We start from the raw sequence: 21,496 nt of genomic DNA on the forward strand, positions 1-21,496 counted from the left end.
TTAACTGAGCACATTCAATTTGAAATTAACCTTAAATATAGCCCAGTAAGGTCCATTATCCAAAAACAATGGTTAACCGGCCGAAAAAAACAATATTATCGATATGGATCGATTTTTGAAGGCGATTATAATGCAATACAAATTCGACTGTGTGTACTACACAATAGGATCTATTTTCTGTACATCTGACCTTGACATAGAGTTGACACAATTCATCCGCCAAAAATATCGAACTGTATGAACTTGATCTGTTTGATTTGTGTTCGTTTTTGACAGCGGGAGTCGTTGACCTACTTTCGTCTTAAAGTTTAAGTATTTGTGTTATTTTTAAAATCCAGGTCTGATTATTTCGAGCGAGTTGTCGGGAGTGGGTCAGTGAGGCGAGTCGTGAAAGCGGGGACATACGACTACATAAGTCAGATTGCGCGTTGTGGGGTACCCGAAAGTTTAAATTGTCGCCTTTGGGCACCTTAGCATTTCCTGGTACCTCCTCTTCCGTTCTGGAAACCCTGATTTTTTTGTATAATGTTAGCTTTCTTTTTAGGGTTCCGTACCCAAAGGGTAAAAACGGGACCCTATTACTAAGACTCCGCTGTCCGTCCGTCCGTCCGTCTGTCACCAGGCTGTATCTCACGAACCGTGATAGCTAGACAGTTGAAATCTTCACAGATGATGTATTTCTGTTGCCGCTATAACAACAAATACTAAAAACAGAATAAAATAAAGATTCAAGTGGGGCTCCCATACAACAAACGTGATTTTTGACCGAAGTTAAGCAACGTCGGGCGGGGTCAGTACTTGGATGGGTGACCGTTTTTTGCTTGTTTTGCTCTATTTTTTGTTGATGGTGCGGAACCCTCCGTGCGCGAGTCCGACTTGCACTTGGCCGGTTTTTTTTAAAATGTGTCTCCTAGGCTATTTGTGTGTTTTAAGTGTGAAGTGTGATTGCCAAACATATATTATTAGTATGTTCAGTGATTAGAATAAAAATATAGAAATTAAATAAGAATATATTTTATTACATACAACACAAATGTATACTAGCTTAGAGTGTAAATATAACGTATCTCCTAAACTATGTATAATCATTTGACTACAAACATCATTTTGGACCAATTTTGAGCCAATCAGCAAATAATATGTAAATTTCATCCAAAAACGCTTAAAAGGCAACATGTGATATAAAACAATTAAGTACGAACTGAACATTAATACAAAACATAAAATGTATACAGAAACAAAAATGATGTCAAATGAAATATCACTCATTGATTAAAATATAAACGATAATTATAAAAAATACTAAGTAATACTATGGAATTGATTTCATACGAGACCTATACGCTCGGCGACATCAGTTTATATCGACATATCGAGACCTGTAACTGTACATTTTTTTGTTGACGATACAATCTTGACAACTGTATAACATTGGTACCCTGATCATATTGGCTGAACTGAGATTCGAAACTCAAAAGTGCTACAACAAACACAACAGTCCCTTATACATTTATCGAAGGCTATTTGTGTCTCAAAATCAAGCCTTCAGCGTATGAATACAATCATTAATTTGCAAATAGAATACAAAATGTGATAAACAGGACACAAGCAGATTGTGGTTACAATTGAACTTTAATTGACAGTTAATGCCCGTGCCATTAACAATAATTGTGAACAACATAATGTATATTTCATAAAAGATTTGTCAACAACCAATGTACCAATACCTACCAACATTTGATCCGCCGACTCCTCGGAGCCATACATGATATGTATAACTATGCTAACAATACATGCGTTAAGTAAATTAAATACATATAAACCTAAATAATTAATTTAAGCTCGAAACTAACATTATTTTGATCTAGAAATCAATAACTAAAGCATTTGATACGATAAATGTGTCGGAATAATAAAATCTAAAAATTACATTAAAACAAGAATTTATAGCTCAGTTAAAACGTGGCTGATATATGTGTTTATATCTCAAACCTTTTAATTTGTCACATTATTACTTAGGTGTTTTCATATCTTAGAACTCTATCATAATTCATACTGTATTGTTTATAACATGTTTAACAATATACATCAGTTACTTAGATGTTGTTATTGTACGAGTATATGTGACGTTATCTATGAAAAGGGACCTTATTGTCGGTGGTGCTTACGCCATTATTAACGATGCTCCGCTGTAAATACAATGCCGCGCGACATTGTGCGGCGTAAGCGCCATCGACCATAAGGTTCCTTTTCATAGATAATGCCCCATATGATAGATGTGACATGAATGCAAAAAAGGTAAACTTTATAAATTACGTTATGAATGTTCGCATAAATGACGCCACGAATAACAAAATGATATGGACGGTGGAATATACAGTTGCACATTATTCTAACATATTTACTGACATTATGTAAAAGACGAAGTATATACAAGTTAATGGTAGTCGGTGTTACACTTAATATATGTGTAAAGACTGGTCAAAAACGCTAGCAAATTATCGTGGTCATAATACAAGGCACGATATTAGGCTGTTGCTATACCATAAGGCCTGGATTACATGCATTTTAATTCAATACATGTAGTTGTAGGTATTTTTATAGTTTAACTGATCCTTAAATTAAGAATTAAATAGTTTTCATAAGGCCGTGATTAAGTTTTGCATGATGGCTAAGCTAAAATTGTAGCAAATAACTTATGAATGATAGTTGTGTACATACAAGCTAAATGCATATAAAACAAGGTATAGAGATTCAAGGCACCGATGTGTCTTTTCTTTTACTGGAATGTATGTTTTCGTTGGTGACGTATTTCGTCAATTACGAGGTACTGACACAGGTTTTGGTAACACAAAATTTAATTCAAGCAATTTAAGTTATTTTAGTATTTTTTTGTATTAGCTAGGAATTTATATCATATCTATAAATTGTGAATCAAGCATTTATTATAGCAATCATAATACATAGGCAAAGGGGTAGATAATACATAAGTATCTTTAAATTTGACGCACATTCCATTCTATATCAGTACCTTTAGATATTACTAAATTGTCTTTTTCTAGATGGTATAACATAATTTGAATAACGACTTCACAGCATAGGAACTAAATACTGATTTCGCGTATTAAGTACTCGGTTACGATTAGCCTATATAATAATGATGATAATTGATATCAAATGTGCTTATGTAATCAAACGTTTCACATAATTTCATTTAATGAATTTCAATCACTTCGTAATAGCACCTTCCATGGGAAGAGTATACATTAATACTAGTTTTATAAACAAAGACGGATAGGGTGAGCTAGCTTCAGCAAGGGTCTATTTAATATAAGAGTCAACTTGCTAGAAATAGTACTTAAACAGATAATGGCAATGTTTGTCCTGACGAACATAGCCTATCCTCCTACGGCCCAAGGTCCTACTTATAGTACGATGTAATTTAAACCATGTTCCATTGGAACAGAGTCGCTTTTGCTTTGTCGTTCAATTTTCAAACAACGCAAAATCAACTCTATTTCCTACAATTTAGGTTCAAATTTCAGTGGCAAATTTTGGATGTTTCGGTTGTATTTCGGGGGCCTTAGGAGGATATGACACACTTTTTCTATTTTTTTTCTTAACCAGTGCCATTAAGGTCTATTGCGGGTCAACGGGCTGCAACTAGCTTGACTTTTTTGTGCCAAAACAAGGGTTAACGCATAATAAGATCGAGATTATTCTCAAAACTATTAAAATGATGTTGTAGGCAAGTATGACAATAATTAGTTTGAAAGACGTTTTAATTTCCGAACCCACAGTATTTCCGTACCAAGACAGCTGAACTGAAGCAAATTAGATTAACATTCTTGCAAGTTGACACTACGAAATATAATACATTAAGTGATATGGATTTTTCATTCAAAACGGATGGACCTTTGACACTAAATATAATAATTTTTAAAACTATTTTTTATTGTCGATAGTATAAAATGATTTTCTATAAAAAAAGGGAACTAATCTTAAAAATAATTGTTTCAAGCCTTCTGGAATGTTAAGGTTCCTAAATTGACCAAATTAATTATTGCTACAGAGTATTGTGATGCTGGTTCCCACATCACGGTTAGTAAATACAACCGGTTTCAATAACTGGTTTTCACCCCTAATAAGGATAGCATGGCCAGTTAGTCCAATCATTAAGAATCGTTTTGGAAGGCGGCAAACACAATAGCATACTCCCTATGTGAATTTAACTCTTCTGATTGGACTTCGGCGTACACATGATACTACCATTATATTTACCAGACTATTTGGCCTCCCAAATTCATTTGGAATGTAGCAGAAAATAAGTACTTTACAAGGTGCCTCCCTCAGCATATGAAATACGGTTCATACAGGTGTAAAGGGGACGCGTGGAAGTCTGATGAAATCTACATAGTACATACAAAGATTTCATTGTTGACATGCGGGGCGTCCATAGACTACATGACGCCACGTGAAGCATTAACGAAGAGACCTAGGTCACCACACATAAGTGCAACCAGGGATCGGATACCGGTATTTTTTTGTATGGGAACGAAAACGGTATTTTTACGTTCTTTGTTAATTATTTCATTTCTAATTGGGCAATCTAATAATACGAAGTCGTTACCTATAAACACAACTGAGTTCTAAATTTGAAGTATAAAAAAAAACGAAATATAAGGTTATTTCGAAGTTTTTGCAAAAAAACCAGTTCCGATCCCCGATTGCAACGTGTAAAATGCTATGCCACGAGCGCTAATGAGTTACATCGTAAACAATTTAATGCTAAAACAGCCCATGTTTCAGTTCATATCTAGAGCTCAATTTAGTAGATATAGTTGGGCAAACCAGTTGTGTCAATAAAGCTGCGATCTCCCGTAAAATTTGAATTGCGCGCCTTTTATTGGTTTGCCAGACTATATTTTGAATATAATGAGGACATTTTAATAACAAAACTTCCGTGAGACAAAGACATATTAAATATATTAAAAACGGGTCACTCACGTATTAACGTATACGTGTATTATTCACGTATTAAACGGGTCACCGTAAACGCAAGCTCCTGATGACACTTCTCGGTACGAAGTGAAACATGTCGAGCGTTTTTCGACTTAAAATACGTGAGTGACCCGTTTTTAATATATTTAATATAATGAGGACAGGCACAGAATAAATAATATTACTACGTACAGAAGGTTCACTCTCTAACGAAACGCGTCTATTACGAGAGATATGAGCGCAAGCGCGAGCAGGCGTCCGTTCCGTAGCGGTGCGCGGCACTTACTACTGCTATACACCAAAACTGGTGCGGGCCGCATGTACTTATAGCGATGCGACGAACTCGCGGAGTGAGCCACGCCTGGTACAGGTCATAAACATGGATGCATTTAAAATCATACTAAGTTAATACTGGAGCACCTAAGTGTGGTGACCGCTGCTGTCGAAACTGCTCTGTCTCTTCTATAACCCTTTGACCGCCAAACACGTCGATTGACGCGCGACTACAGCCCGATATAACCTCACCAGGTTCACGATGACGACAGGCCGTTGAATGGGTTAATCTGTCAGCTCCCACGGCTCATATATGAGCCAGAACGCTTATGGTGACGTCATATCGTGGGATTCGACAGGTTAATCAGTGTGAATCAACCGGCATTTTCTGCTATCTCTGAAGTAGGGTTTATATGCACTGTATCACTGCACTGCACTGTATCACTGCACTGCACTGCACTGCACGGCACTGCACTACAGGTGCAGCACCTGGCCGTCGTCCTTGCTGGGCAGGGGGCAGGGCTCCGGCTCCTCGAGGGTCACGGCCGTCAGGTCCACGATCTCGTCCTGCTCGTCTTGGTCGAACCTGTAATCAGACAGACAATTAAATAGTGAAATTAATTACATTAATTATTGGTGAAATACTACGTTTCTGTGATTGTGTTTATCAATTTTATAGACGGGATTCATAAAAATACCTAACCTAAGCGAGCAATTCTTATATACTTATACTATATATTTCGGGGATTTAGGAAACTGCTCCAACGATTTCGATGAAATTTGCTATACGGGGGTTTTTGGGGGCGAAAAATCGATCTAGCCTCCTATCTCTGGGAAAACGCGCATTATATGTTTATATATGTTTTCCGAGCAAAGCTCAATGTCAATACTCAAGTATTGACACATATTTCGCATAAGCTTAACCTAAGCGTTATTTTTTAACATGAATCTGCAATATTGGCTCTTATAGTCTGTCTAGCCATTTCCATTAGTAGAAAAAAGCAGCAAATTAAAAAAAAACTAGGCTCGAAGGGTTACCTTCCCACAAAAAAATTTAATTTCGCGGTTTTTTCTACTGACAAAGTTGTTTAACAGAATATACCATTATAGTTCGTTTTTTTTTAGTATTAGAAAGAACTTGAAAGAAGGTAAGCGATCTTGACTGTCTTTTAATTGAAAAACGTTTTTTAAAAATCAGTAACTATTACTTATGAAAGCATAAGAATATAAAAGATCGTATTAGATTCATAATTGTTACATATTTGCCGTAACTTATTTTTAAAATGTGTTTTTCAATTAAAAGACACTGAAAATCAAGATTGTTTACCTTATTTCTAATGCTAAAAAAAACGAACTATACCTATAGTAAAGGTAAGGTAGGTACATTAGTAAAGGGGTAAGGGCAGGGGGGTTTCACTCCGCAGTTTAGGTACATTTGGCCGGCGCGCCCACCGGACAGGCGTATAGCAGTGGGCTGCCGCTCGGCGCGCACGATTGTCGTGTCACGTGGCGCTCGCGCAAAATTGAAAATACACAATGGCTTCGAAACTTACTTCCGCGAGAATCAGACATGCTATCTCCGGATAAAAAATGTATGTTTACATAATCAACGTTTGTAATTCCTACATATTTATCTTTAAAACAATAAATCAGTGGGCATAGGTATAAAAACTTGTCAAGTGATAACCCCGTGCCGACACTCACAGCTCGGTCATAAAACTGCGGCGCGCAAAGGAGATTCACGGTTCGTGCGCGGTTATAAGTTTCAATTTTGCTCGCAGGCGGCGATATAGGTGTAATTTTATACCTAAACCTGACTTTTGTGAAGGAGTGAATTTTCTGTACGGTAGTACTATTAGTTATTTTGTGGTAAGGGGTCCGATATCAGGCAGGAGGCCTACCTGTCGTCGTCGGGCTCGGAGCTGGGGGCCTACCGCGAACCACTTTCGATGTGTTGTCTCCCTGTCACACTTATGTACAAATTTACAAGTGCGACAGAGAGGCAACACGTCGAACGTGGTTCGCGGTAGGCCCTCTGGGCTGCTCGACGCAACGTCGACGCAGCTGCGCAGCGACGTCATTTTCTATAGCGCTGACCAGACGCCGACGCTCGAAAGTCGCTAGATGTGGGGTGGCCCTAAACACTGTGGTCGGCGGTGTGGTATACCCACTGACAATCCAACCTCTAGACTGAGCTTAGGCCAATTCTTTCATGAAACCGATGCTGCCAAAAATACGGGGGTGCGGGGGAACGAGATGAGCGAATCCGTGTCTTTCAACGGACCAATCACGGCACGGGATTGACCCGAAGATGGAGTAACGCTACCGTATGTGTGGCAGAGGGGGTAGCGCGACTATGCTATGTCTAGAGGTTGGATTGTCTGTGGGTATACCTGTCGTCGTCAGGCTCGGAGCTGGGCTGCGAGGAGGCGGGCGGCGGGGCGGCGCGCTGGTTGGCGGGCCGCACCGTAATTATCAGGTTCGACGAGTTGGCCACCATCATGTCCGTCACCTGCAAGTTGCAACACAACATGCTGATGTCAGCTCTAAAGTCTATTTTTTTATTCGGTAGACTGAAATGACAGTTAATAGTATAAAATGACATTTCATGTTCATACTATTAACCATAGAGAAAAAAATACATAGAGTGCTCACTCCATACATTTTAGTACCAAAAAGACTATTAGCATCTAGCATCGAGTAGCGGAACTATCAGTACTGCTACTTGACAATAGATGTAGCACCGACGGGAAAGTCTTATGCTGTTGAGATAAGACTTTCCGGTCGGTGCTACATCTATTGTCAAGTAGCAGTACTGATAGTTCCGCTACTCGATGCTAGATGTAGATACTGAAATTAATAGTCTGAACTGATGTATGGAGTGAGCACTCTTGTCTTACTATATTTCTCTATGCTATTAACTGTTATTTCAGTCTACCGAATAAAAAAAATAGACTTTAGGACTAATGAAAATTCATATCTAAAACTGTTTTCGAAACTCAAATGAAAGCTGTTAAATATAAACGTTAATCGCGGTCGCGGTACTTCGTAATGGTTCCCTGACAAAACCGCGCCGTTTCGACGTCCAGCATTTCTCTTAAATAGGACTACCAGACATACATTGTTGATGCTTGGTAAAAAAATTTAAAAGACCAAGAACCACAGACATTTAAATACACACTACCTGACCTACTAGCATGAGTCACGTGCGACTCTATACATCTAGCGCGACTTCAAGTATTGCAACTTATGCTAGTCGGCTTGGACAAGCTCCAAACTAGGCTAGTTCGTCACGCAGAAGCTGGGTCCCAAATGGACAGCAGCACGGGCCAGGTGTTCAAACTAATCTTGAAGCGACTTTATTGTTAAGAGAATAAGAGCGTTTCAAGGTAATTTTGAACACCTCGCCCGCTTAGCAACTTCTGCTGCTGACTGTACGATGAACTGGCTCCAAACTAAGTTCTGGGAAACTGGACGTATTAGGGCCAGTTGCACCAACCACATATGACAGACTGATCAACATCACTCGGCAGAGAGTTATGAAATTCGCACACAAAAAAAACGACCCTTAGTCATAGAGAAAAAAATACATAAAGTGCTCACTCCATACATCAGTTTTAGTACCAAAAAGACTATTAGCATCTAGCATCGAGTAGCGGAACTATCAGTACTGCTACTTGACAATAGATGTAGCACCGACCGGAAAGTCTTATACTGTTAAGATAAGACTTTCCGGTCGGTGCTACATCTACTGTCAAGTAGCAGTACTGATAGTTCCGCTACTCGATGCTAGATGTCGACACTGAACTGAAATTAATAGTCTGAACTGATGTATGGAGTGAGCACTCTTGTCTTACTATATTTCTCTATGCCTTAGTCTACAAGAAACTGGCACCAGGCATGAACCGGACATGAACCCGCACCGACCTGGTCCAGGGTCTTGTTGGCCACGTCGATGCCGTTGACCTCGAGCACCTCGTCGTTGACGCCGAGCAGGCCGGTGGACTCGGCCAGCCCGCCCGGCACCAGCCGCGAGATGAAGATGCCCGGCGCGCGCTCCACGCCGCCCGGCGTCACGCGCACCGACGTGCCGTCTCTGCAACCACACTCACGTCACACATCCAACCGGTTCACCTAGCCAAGGGGTCACCAATTGGCCTGATGACAGTAACAAAGAATCATGGAAATAATGGTTTCAAAGAAACATATATGTTTTCTCCAATCAGCCATTTTGACCGAAACGCCAATCAGAAGCGAGCTAAGGATTGACGTCAACCGTATGAGAGTTTTTGTATAAAATGAGTTATTGTGATTAATGTTTGTAACGTATTTATCACCCCTAATCGTAATATATGGTGCTGAATGAGCACCGACCTTAAGTAGGTAACCATCAATCATATGAAATAATGGTTATTGAAAAACAGTTAAAATGTACTGGGAGAGCCGAAAGGTATCTTATAGGTAATGGCCTTAGCCGCGAAAGCTGATGACGCCGGTTTGTATCCAGCTGAGGTCACTTTCTTTTTTTACAATTCACTAATTTTATAGATTCAGCTGTAAACAAAAGGCATTAAGCTACCTTATGAAGAACCCTAGCGGCCGATCCGAGCCGTGCTTGAGCAGTTTGACCCTCCGACACGTTTCCGGCACGATGTCCACGTCGATGATGGCCGACACCTGCAACACGGACATAACTTTAGGACCAACTATAACCTCCTAAGGCCCAGCTATACAAACGAAACATCCAAAACTTGCTACTGAAATTTGAACCTAAACTGTAGGAAATAAATTTGATTTTGCGTTGTTTGAAAATTGAACGACTGTGCTCCAATTAAACATGGTTTAAATTACATTGAACTGAATAGGTACTATAGGTAGGACCAAGGAGGATAATAATAAGAAATAACTAGGAATCAGATGGCTATTTTTTTAAACATCCAAGTTTTATTTTCCAGCTGTATTCTCCTGTGCTCAATCACGTATTTTGTGAGATCTTTCTAGTCAGCCTAAGGCCAGGGTTGTGTTTTTCACCAAGGAGCTCCTTTGGCCTTCCGACAGCATTATATCAGCTGTATGCCGCCCGCCGCAGGCAGGTGTGACAGGGAGCAACTATAGTAAGCTCAGATCAGATCAAGTCGCCGTACCATTCTAAAGTCGTGTGGGTTGGAGATGGCCAGCCCCTTGTTCTTGGCGGGCGTGCCGCTCAGGATGGACGAGATGAAATTCCGGTGCCGCATCGTGCCGTACCCATTCAGCTCTTCGAGGCTGTCACCTGCAAGTTACAATCATAATTCTCAACTAGAAATTACGCTTTTTTTTTAACCAACTATGATTCTTTTTTTTAAAAGCCTCCCTTTAATTGCTTGAAAATGTAACCTATGCCTCCGAATCGACCGACACCTTATTTACTTAAAATCGAGCATTCTTATTATTAATCTAAAACTTAAAATCCCGACAAAATTAAAGAAGTACCATCTTGTAAGTTGAAATCTAAGGACTATCGCTAATTTATTGTAACAAATGCTATACAGAAAATCGTGCCTATATCGCTCGAAATCTAGGTTATCGGGAAAAGAGCCCTAGGTACCTACTTGTAGAATACTTTATTTTTAAATTTTTGATACGTTTGAAAGATGTTTCGTTGGAAACATTAATGTGCGTACAAACACACGAACAGCCTCTTAGTACGCACCGTTTGGTCGTGGGTAAAATCATTATACAGGTATTTGTTACAGTTACACTACATAACGTCGATTTCGGTGAGCGTTCCATACATTGAATGGACAATCAACACAGAGTTATCACACCCAAATGACGAATTGCTTCTATTGTATACCAACATCACGTTTATAGCACAGCTATTTAATCATACAGTCATATTGTTCATATTTGTTTCTTACACAATGCTTTAGTCATTCAAACATGTTGACAACCTTAGTTAGTATACCTTAGTCATAGTTGAAACATGTTGCATTCAATTTTCCGAAAGGGGCAATTGACTAAGGCCCAATTTAGACGGCATGCGATTTACATTGCGGTATTTGGTCGGACGACTGAATTCATTGTACTTAGCAATAGTTAGCAATTATTCGATAATACTGCACGGAAGTTGTCGCGCCGTGTAAATGGGGCTTAATACAGCATAATGTGGCTTTATAACTACCTAATATTTTAATCATTGGCTTTATTGTGTGACACTCTTATTTTAGTGCCCGTTACATGACACAGAATGGAATGTAACTAACGAAACATGTCAAAATACGATGGGAAAAGCACTTCCGGTACATAACAATGGCCCTGTTGCCGACAGTTCGGTTACAAATGTAATCCAAACACATTGAGCTCCGTGACCAACAGTAATTATGCCTTATAGACTGCAGTATCTGAATTGTTTATGTAGAGGCCGTATATGTGCACAAGATTTCGCACTTTACTTCGATGAAATAAGGAAATATTGAGCCTTCTTTAGATCTTCGGTATTTTTTTATAACGAGGCCGAGGACTTCATAGCAGGCCAAGGTGTTGATCTATACGCCAGGCCAGAACCATCCTCAACTCTTTAATCATATACATATTATAAGATAAAGTCCCCTGCCGCGTCTATCTGTCTGTATGTTCGCGATAAACAAAAAACCACTGAACGGATTTCCATGCGGTTTTCACCTATATATAGAGTGATTCTTAAGGAAGGTTTAGATGTATAATTTGTAAAGGTTTTGTGTAAATTAGTTGAACTACCCATGCGAAGCCAGGGCGGGTCGCTTGTTTTATTATAAAAAAAAGCGGCCAAGTGCGAGTCGGACTCGCCCATGAAGGGTTCCGTATTTAGGCGATTTATGACGTATAAAAAAAAACTACTTACTAGATCTCGTTCAAACCAATTTTCGGTGGAAGTTTACATGGTAATGTACATCATATATTTTTTTTAGTTTTATCATTCTCTTATTTTAGAAGTTACAGGGGGGGGGGGACACACATTTTACCACTTTGGAAGTGTCTCTCGCGCAAACTATTCAGTTTAGAAAAAAATGATATTAGAAACCTCAATATCATTTTTGAAGACCTATCCATAGATACCCCACACGTATGGGTTTAATGAAAAAAAAAATTTTTTGAGTTTCAGTTCGAAGTATGGGGAACCCCAAAAATTTATTGTTTTTTTTTTCTATTTTTGTGTGAAAATCTTAATGCGGTTCACAGAATACATCTACTTACCAAGTTTTAACAGTATAGTTCTGATAGTTTCGGAGAAAAGTGGCTGTGACATACGGACGGACAGACAGACGGACAGACAGACAGACAGACAGACAGACAGACATGACGAATCTATAAGGGTTCCGTTTTTTGCCATTTGGCTACGGAACCCTAAAAATCAACGGGTTCCGGGAGTGCTGGCAGAAGTGAAAACTCAATCACTATTGCAAATGTCTGCAGCACTTGAGCACTATGTATAAATTGTATAATTGAGGTTAACGCTATCTAGCGTTATTCGTCGCATTACTTGAAACCCCTAAGCACATCACTGTCAGTACTCGAGTTATATTAATACCAGTTAGATGGAAACTCACTAGATGGCATTTAAATCAATAAAGAAAAACTCAATGACATTACATGTAACAGTTCCGTCTTACGGTCACGTGATACCTGTTACGAGTTTAACATTTTTTCCCCATCATAAAAAGTGCACAGCGCCGCTAAAGAAGTTTTCACTTCAAAAAATATTCCACCTATGGGGACAGCTGGGATTGAGGCTATTAAAATACAATTATTTAAGTACAATTGTTTGATATGTGTTCTGTAAATACAAATACTCTTCATTGCACACCTAAAATGCAATAAAACAGTACAGAAAATAAAGCATTTCAAGTAGAGATAAACAACAGGCGGTCTTATCGCCAAAGAGCGATCTCTTCCAGGCAGCCATGTAATTAAAACAGAAAAGCAGTGAAAACGAATCGTTGCGTGCAGAGGTGTCTATTATAAGGAAACCAGTTTTCAATACCTAGTTTAAATTGCGGGTTGTTTTGTTTTCATGTTAGTGCGACATGGTACTAAAGCGATCACCCACACCGACCTAGTGTAGCGTGTACATATGTGTAATTTAATTACGACTCATTGTACCCATGACCATGGCACGGGAGTAGGTGACTTGGAACGTGGGTGCAAGTCAAGAGAGAACTAAGTAACTAACCGTTGATCTTTAAGTGTGCGGTGTAATGAATAAGGGACTTGCGAGACTTAGGTATACGAATTCTACTCTACCTACCAAGAAGAAAACTAAAAATTAATTTTTGTGGTTGTCATGAAGTGTATGGGCATAAAACGTATTAGATACTATATTGAATGCTCTCGTGTCCATACTTAATAAAACAAATTAGATAAGCAAATATTATATCGTCGCTATACTTACTCAACCTCATATCTGCAACAATCATTTGATGGAAATGTCGCTTTTCTTTCATTCGGAATACGAGTGTTTTTGTCATCAAATGAGTGTTGCAGATACGAGGTTGAGTAAGTATAGCGGCGATATGTACTATGTTGACGCTACAGCTTGTCACTTACTAACCGTCATACTACCGTTCCATGCCAAACGACCACATGTCACTACTAAATTAGTATGGAGATACGACTATTTATAATAGGTACCACTGCAGCAAGTGTATTCAACCTGTCTTTATGCATCAGTGGATACGCATGCGAACCGCCCAATTAATAAGTAACTCTGAATTCTATAAGATTTCTAACAAATCATAGGCCAAAGTTCCCTGGTCTTTAATTGACCGACATATGTGTGACCCTACGCGGTATGCGGCGGTATACAGAGGAAGGTCATACAATATTGGTATAGCTGTTCTATTTTGCGCTACTAATTAAGTAGGTATGAGGAAGGATAGTGAAATAATTAAATCTAAATATTAGACCGAGTCTTCTATTAGATTTTTAATTAAACCTGCAACGACTGCTTTTGCCTTTTATGTATCGCGTCTTCCTTAATTGTAATTAAGCTATTTCGTTCCGTTTTTCTGAAGTTCTCAGTTTAGTTATTTGATCAATTGATCATGGGTTGTTGCATGTATATTGATCATTGTTTAGTAAGTATATTGGTAATATTGAAGTCTATTCACTATACCTAATTGCTAGGCTGATTAGAATATGAGCTTTCTTTGATATTAACTCATTTATTTACTTTAGTTCGCCACCACCAGGTCTCCATTCACATATCCAAAGGAAAATGTAATCTTTAACAACAATAACAACTGCATATATTATAACCATTGTGAACATAGTCCAAGACAAACAAAGATGAACTCTGTCTTCAGGATGATAAGAACTAAATTGAGATGGGTGTCAATAATTATATTTCTCGTATTATATGTTAATTAGCTTCCTTTAGCTGATGCAGGTTGCGTCTTTAGACGTGTAGTGACGTCATCAAATTTATTAAAATAGTAGCACATAAACAGTTTCATTATGAGTATCCAGACTTGCTATGAGTACAGTCAGCAGCGAAACCACGCTTCAAAAGTGCTTTATTTACGAATAAAGAGATATGTCTACAGTTCGTGTACTAAGTTATCTCTCACAGTCTACGAGCAGGGTACAGGGAATCAGATATATAGGTAGCGAATATGGTGATCCAAAATATCTGAGCACTATTTTATTGACAACTTGCCCTACAAGGCGTTAGAGTGCACGTTCAGATTATTCTAAGCATTCTGTTTCATACAAATATTTTTGATGGAGACTTCATACGCACAATATCACAAACTATCACATCAAATATATTTTTTGTCATATTGCAATGGATTGAGGTGCAAAATTGTAAACAATAATTGATGTCAATTGTCAACTGTACCTACTGACGTACAAGTAGGTAAGCCACCCATTGTCTCTCAATAAACAGTACGAGTAATTAGCCACTGGGTTACAGTAATGTTGATGTTATTGCGTTGCAATTGAAGCCGTTTCTATTTGGCTTATTATGAGCTGAGCTCGTTATATCCTCCAGAATTTAGTAATTAATATAAGAAACAAAGCAATACAATAATTGCTAGTCCTCATTTAGATACCTATCATATATAAATGTATGGTTAATAAGATAAAGATTTCAGACTAAGTCTAGTAAGTTTGATAAATTAATTGGGAAAAACTAGGAGTAAGGTGCAACTTTGTGTATGTAACTGTAAGGAAAAGTTACGATTTATAGTAAATTTAACCATATCCTTATTTATTGCTTCTAGCATTTGAGCCTGAGTAGTGTCTATAGGGAGAATTCAATTTTAATTAATTTTCTCATTTGGAACTTACAAAAAATGCTGCTGGATTTTCAGGATTTCTAATGATTTATAACAGCGGTCGGCAACCTGCGGCCCGCGGGCCGCATGCAGCCCGTGAACCTGCCACTTGCGGCCCGCGAGCCTCCCTGGCTATTTTGTATGTTAAATTGATAAACGACAATGTCTGATAAAGTCATAAATATTAACAAAGTGCAGCCCGCGTCAACTTCGTTAACTACTATGTGGCCCTTGGCTGCTAAAAGGTTGCCGACTCCTGATTTATAAGATGATTAATGCTACATAATACGAAATATACAAAAAATAAAATAAATTTATTTTGGATATATGTAGGCAACTGTTGTTTGTATAATATATTCAGGACTCACCCTTCCTCTGTATGATGACCCTGAGCAGCGGGCGCGCCGTGAGCAGCGCGCGCGCCAGGTTGTCATCGTTGTTGATGGGCAGCAGGTCACCGTCCCGAGGGTCCGTGTACGAGATGAGGAATGTGACATCATGCAGCCGGTGTAGCTTCTCGATTAGACCCTTGAAGTCCTCGTACTTGAGCTTCTCGGATCGGTTGAGGGAGAATCGCCGGAATTCCGCGTCAAACTGGAATGAAAAACTCAAGTTAATTTCATCATGTGATATCATAAGATATTTGGGTTTCTAGATATGGTTCTATCCTCCTGGGTCCCAGATACAGATATAAAGGACAAATATTACTAACTGTATTGTCTGAATAATAGACACTGATGATATAAAACCTAAACCAATAGCAATATTACATAGCAGTAGTTAATAATAAATAAATAACGTGCCGTGCTCGTTGACATCACCATCCCCCATAATGAGAATCTCGTGAAAGCCGAGAAGGACAAGTCTGTAAGTACCTATACTTGGCTCACGAGATTACCGCCATGTGGGATGTTGATTCGACAATCATTGTCCCGATAGTTGTTTCAGCGAACGGTCTAATAGCGAAGAGTCTCGACCAACATCTTGAGAGACTCTCGCTAGATGGTTGTATCAAGCGCCAGATGCAGGAGGCGGTGATCTTGGACACGGCGCGGATAGTTGGCCAGTTCCTCTCTCTGCGGCCCTAACCATCGGCAGCTTGGGCCTTGCCCTGCTGCTGGCGGCACCCTAGGTTAGGTTTTTTGTAATGTGTTTATATGTATTTTTTATTGTTTTGTAAGTGTTTTTTATTTTTACTTTTATATTCATATTGTAAAAAAAACCTAATCTGAGAAGATAAATAAATAAAGATAATAAATAAAATAAATTGCATCTTTGCTAACTTTGTTGCTAAGTAAATAGTAATATTTACTTCACTTTGACTCAGATTATTTAATATATAAGAATATTACATTTACTAAGAAATTATTACTATAAATGCTAGTTGATTCATTGTCACTCACAGCTAGTGGCTATAATTTAATATTTAAATACATGATATATTAAACAATTGTAATAGCATCATTGAGAGATGAAACTTAACTAAGCAATTGAATTTTCCTTATACTTATAAGAAACCAAGGGTATAGATAGCACAACATAATTGGTTATTTTAAAACAAAAAACAACTCTATTTCAAAACAATAAAAGTACAACATGGAATGTTATGATTTTGTGTCATAACCAGGCCTCGGAGTTTTTTTAGCACGGTAAGACTAAGGAGAGCTATGGAGTCTTTGTTAACATTAAAATTAAATTCATACTCATACTCATCCTCATTAATTAAGTTCGTCCGAATCGTTTTATAAATACTTAGACTACTTATATGTAATTAATTCTGTTTACATATATTTAATTAAATGTTATATTATAAAAAAGTAATAATATGTATATGTGTATGTTAATATTATTATATTACCCATATTGCAGTGTCATCGCTCCAATATTTTATTTAAGTACTTAACGTACCTACATACTATAATTACTGTTAAGATATCCTTATCTTGGTGTCTTGAAAATGATGCCCAATAATATAATATGTATATGTGTATGTTAATATTATTATATTACCCATATTGCAGTGTCATCGCTCCAATATTTTATTTAAGTACTTAACGTACCTACATACTATAATTACTGTTAAGATATTGATATTGGTGTCTTGAAAATGATGCCCATGAATGCGACTTACGACGTTTATACTGCCCATTATGTGTGAACGAACTGTTTTGTAGACGTAAGGAAGAGTAACGCATAACTATTCTAAAATATTGTAGCTCTATATCAACCTTAATGAATAATAAACAGTTTTAATATCTATGGAATATCGTTTTAATATGTCGAATACGTATTACCAATGTTTATAATCATAGGTTGCATGTCTTAAGTACTTTTTTAAGTGATAGGCCACTTATGATTAAACCTCTTTACCTAAATATGTGTATGAGTAAATCAGATGTCACATTATGTCATGAATATATAGTTACGTATTTCGTTATTGTGATGATCGCTGATATTTATTAGGTCTAGAGCTGTACATAATTTACTTGTACTTAATTAATGAGGATGAGTATGAGTATGAACTTAATTTTAATGTTAACAAAGACTCCATAGCTCTCCTTAGTCTTACCGTGCTAAAAAAACTCCGAGGCCTGGTCATAACATTATAAACACTTCGGATAAAACTACAATGCCAAATTAAATTCTGACATATACAGTTCTGATATCTAGTTTTAAAATAAATTATGAATGACATGCTCGACATTTGTTCAATCTACGTTTTCTTGACAATAGCTGTGGACACTGACTAGATCATTTTGACCACTTCATCCTTCTATTGCTGCTGAGGTGGGAAGTGCAGCAAATAGACATGTTTGCAAGTAGATTATAAGCAGATAATGGCTTATCTTTTAAGCATTCACCACTGTTATCAGGCACATTGCTTAATAGAGCACTAAATGCTAATTTCCTTCTGGTTTTCTAATGAGGTTAACCTGAATGATAAACTGTGTACAAGTTTTATTTCCTTATACTTTTTATTTGTATTGTTAATCATTTCTGATACTTTTTGATAGGTGACTTGAGCTGTGTTTTATTTTCTTTAAATGATGTCTACAGATTATGGGTTTCATTATTTGGTTTTTATTAAAGTCTGCATGATGCTTGAGTCTCTAAATTTAAATAAAGATGCAAGCCACAATATCCACATTGCTTAGATTATACATTTAGCAATTTTAAGAGCTGGGTAAAAGCAAATTGTTTATTTGTTTAAAAACAAGCTTCATAGCTATATACAGTGCAATTGTGCTGTTAAAAACGACATATTATTAGTCTGTACGTGATTTTCATTCAACCGACACATAATAATTATACGATTAATCTCGATTCACCTTGGTAACCGCTGCCTACGAGCATTCCTCAACTCATCATCTACAAATGCTTAAAGTACATTAACACTCGTTGCCCTAAGAACATAAACTAGGCCTCAAAGATAACGTGACTCACTTTATTCGTAAGAAATATTAGAAATTACTTACCTTAGTTTTGACTTCAACATTTTGACTGTCTATCCGTGCGGCGATTTTGTTTTTCGACATCACTATAGCATTAAATGCACTACTTATAAAAAAACCATCAAAATATTTAGGCACTTCATTAGCAATATAACATTGTAAAATATAAAAGTTTTTATTTAATTAGACGATTATTGCTTTCAGAAAAAGGCTGTTATTCGACTCTCGCTCGCGTCGTAATTTTGGCCAATTCTCGTTTACAACATTTTTACTGCATTAGTAATCGGTTCATTTCCTACATTTCTATTGGCCGCTGTTGAGAATTATGGAGTTTTAATTGGTGAGTTTGTACGATAATAGGAAACAAACTTCATTACTATAACGTTCCGATTTACGCAGGCTCGCGAATAACAGTAGATGATAAAAAAATGTTTGAGGCAACGAGTAAAACGCTAAAAAGTATACAGACGTTAGCTGTCAAGATGTCACTGACCGGCTAGCTGTCACTCTCGCTGTCCTATTTGTTTGACGTTTCGGAAGAAGAGGCTGTGGCTGCTGCTGGCTGCTGTAATTGTTTTTCTGAAACGAATGAATTATTTACTTTTACTTTTGAGTACAAGTATAACACAGACGTTAACTGTATACATAAACCATGACGAAACTAAATAATCCAAATGCTGCACGAATCAATCCCTGCTTAAAAGTTTGTTTATATTCCTAAATTAGTGTTGAATTAGTACCTCAAAACGAAAATAAAATTATGTAATTTAATTTTCAGGAGCAAGAACAATCTTACGAGTGTCTGAATAAAAATGGCTATGACCATAAAAAGTGCGAAGCGTACTTTGATAACTACAATACTTGTAAAAAGTTCTGGGTATGTTTTTAAAATTTCTGATTGCCAGGCTTTCACACTTCCCCAAAGCTTAGCAATTTTACCTAATCTGAACTGCGTTTAATCATCACAGTACTAGAGTGTGTGCGGAAAGAGAAGAGTCGGGGAATGTATTGGGCCCCATATAGGGTTGCCAGATCGAAAGGCGCTATTATCGGGAAAAAATATAAATTTTTCGGGATTTTGGGAAAGAAATTGTATTAAAAACAACGATATTTTACATTATTGGCACTACGTCAGCTGCTCCCTGCCCAATCTCGCCATGCCGCGCTGACGGGCTCGACGCGGGTCGCTCGCTCGCTCGACGACAGTTAGGAACTTGAAATTATTATTTTATAACATGAAGCTGTTTTTCGGGACAGTTTTCACTTTGTCGGGAATCGGGAACACATGCTAAAAATCGGGAGAATCCCGCCAAATCCCGACCATCTGGCAACCCTAGCCCCATACAGAACAGACTCTAAGCACTACAACATGTGTCATGTGTATCTTCCTTTCTGTATGTGACTTTTCTTTCAGTATTCTGATAAAAATATATTCCATTTTTCAGGGAAAAGTTTACAGCGACAGGAAAGCAAGAGGCATTTATCCTTACCTGCCTGATGTTGAAGAGAGAGAGAAAATCAAGTCAGATTATATAAAAAATGTGAAGGACTCCTTGTGATTATATGGACTAAACTTTAATGATTTAGATATTTTATTGCCATAATTAAAGATACGCATGTAATACATTTGAGCAGGGATCGGAACTGGTGTTTTGCAAAAACTTCGAAATAACCATATTTTTCGAATTATTTTATACTCAAAATGTAGGACTCAGTTGTGTGTTTAGGTAACGACTTCGTATTAGTAGATTGACCAATTAGAAATGAAGTAATTAGCAAAGAACGAATAAATACCGTTTCCGTTCCCATACAAAAATACCGGTATCCGATCCCTACATTTGAGGGCTGAAATCCAATATAAAATTATCAGCTAGAATATAGGTACACACAGACTCAGAAGTAAATGGCCACTTTTGAAGTGAATTCTATCCATGTGTTCATGCAATTTGGAGCTTACTGTACACAACTGTAGTATTTCAGTAAGTATTCTGCAGCTGCCATGTCACCAATGGATTTCAAGCTCCTAATCTGGAATTTCAAGAATATAATTTGATGATCATTATCTTACACCTTCTGATACATTTGTTTTTTTTTTTACATACTTCTAGTCTAGACTTCACATTATCATCTAAACTGGCATTTATTTTACCATTAAACCTGTCTATAATGGGCTAACTGTTTAATAATGTACTATCAATTTATAGAGAATAGACGGAGTTTATCAATGTATATAATTTTATTGTTGAAGTACTCTAATGCACAAAGGCCTCTTTCTGTATAATACAAATAGTTATGTTGTTGAATTTAAGTGATCATATGTATTAGAACAAATTAAATTATTTTCAGAAAATATTTAATTTGTTTTTATTTCAAGTATATAAATTATAAACTGATGTTTTTTCTTAGTATATGACATTTATTTCAGTTTAAGTGATCATGTTTATTTACGGAGTTGTAGCAGCTCTATTTTGA

The 21,496-nt window shown here is 37.4% G+C and overlaps 2 protein-coding genes across 2 annotated transcripts; one reads left to right on the top strand and one right to left on the bottom strand.

Annotated features, from left to right (window-relative positions):
- Window positions 1-5,711: 5,711 nt before the first annotated feature.
- On the bottom strand, window positions 5,712-19,286 carry LOC134658037 (partitioning defective protein 6). The gene is made up of 7 exons (XM_063513643.1): window positions 19,049-19,286; window positions 15,941-16,166; window positions 10,419-10,546; window positions 9,854-9,951; window positions 9,202-9,370; window positions 7,668-7,786; window positions 5,712-5,860 (listed from the first exon to the last, which is right to left on the bottom strand). The coding sequence occupies exons 1-7, from the start codon at window positions 19,106-19,108 to the stop codon at window positions 5,749-5,751; spliced, it is 912 nt and encodes a 303-aa protein (XP_063369713.1). The 5' UTR covers window positions 19,109-19,286; the 3' UTR covers window positions 5,712-5,748.
- A 298-nt stretch (window positions 19,287-19,584) lies between these two features.
- Window positions 19,585-20,634, top strand: LOC134658001 (coiled-coil-helix-coiled-coil-helix domain-containing protein 7). Its single transcript, XM_063513597.1, has 3 exons — window positions 19,585-19,727; window positions 19,803-19,901; window positions 20,470-20,634. The coding sequence occupies exons 1-3, from the start codon at window positions 19,677-19,679 to the stop codon at window positions 20,581-20,583; spliced, it is 264 nt and encodes an 87-aa protein (XP_063369667.1). The 5' UTR covers window positions 19,585-19,676; the 3' UTR covers window positions 20,584-20,634.
- The last annotated feature ends 862 nt before the right edge of the window (window positions 20,635-21,496 follow it).

Source organism: Cydia amplana, chromosome 21 (assembly GCF_948474715.1).
Source record: "Cydia amplana chromosome 21, ilCydAmpl1.1, whole genome shotgun sequence".
Lineage (NCBI taxonomy): Eukaryota > Metazoa > Arthropoda > Insecta > Lepidoptera > Tortricidae > Cydia > Cydia amplana.

Coding starts and splice junctions, on each gene's coding strand:
- LOC134658037 (XM_063513643.1), bottom strand. CDS start 19,108: ATGTCGAAAAACAAAATCGCCGCACGGATAGACAGTCAAAATGTTGAA. Junction 16,167..19,048: donor ATGTTGAAGTCAAAACTAAG/GTAAGTAATTTC, acceptor TTTTCATTCCAG/TTTGACGCGGAATTCCGGCG. Junction 9,952..10,418: donor ACCCACACGACTTTAGAATG/GTACGGCGACTT, acceptor TCCGTGTTGCAG/GTGTCGGCCATCATCGACGT.
- LOC134658001 (XM_063513597.1), top strand. CDS start 19,677: ATGACGAAACTAAATAATCCAAATGCTGCACGAATCAATCCCTGCTTA. Junction 19,728..19,802: donor GAATCAATCCCTGCTTAAAA/GTTTGTTTATAT, acceptor TTTAATTTTCAG/GAGCAAGAACAATCTTACGA. Junction 19,902..20,469: donor ATACTTGTAAAAAGTTCTGG/GTATGTTTTTAA, acceptor TCCATTTTTCAG/GGAAAAGTTTACAGCGACAG.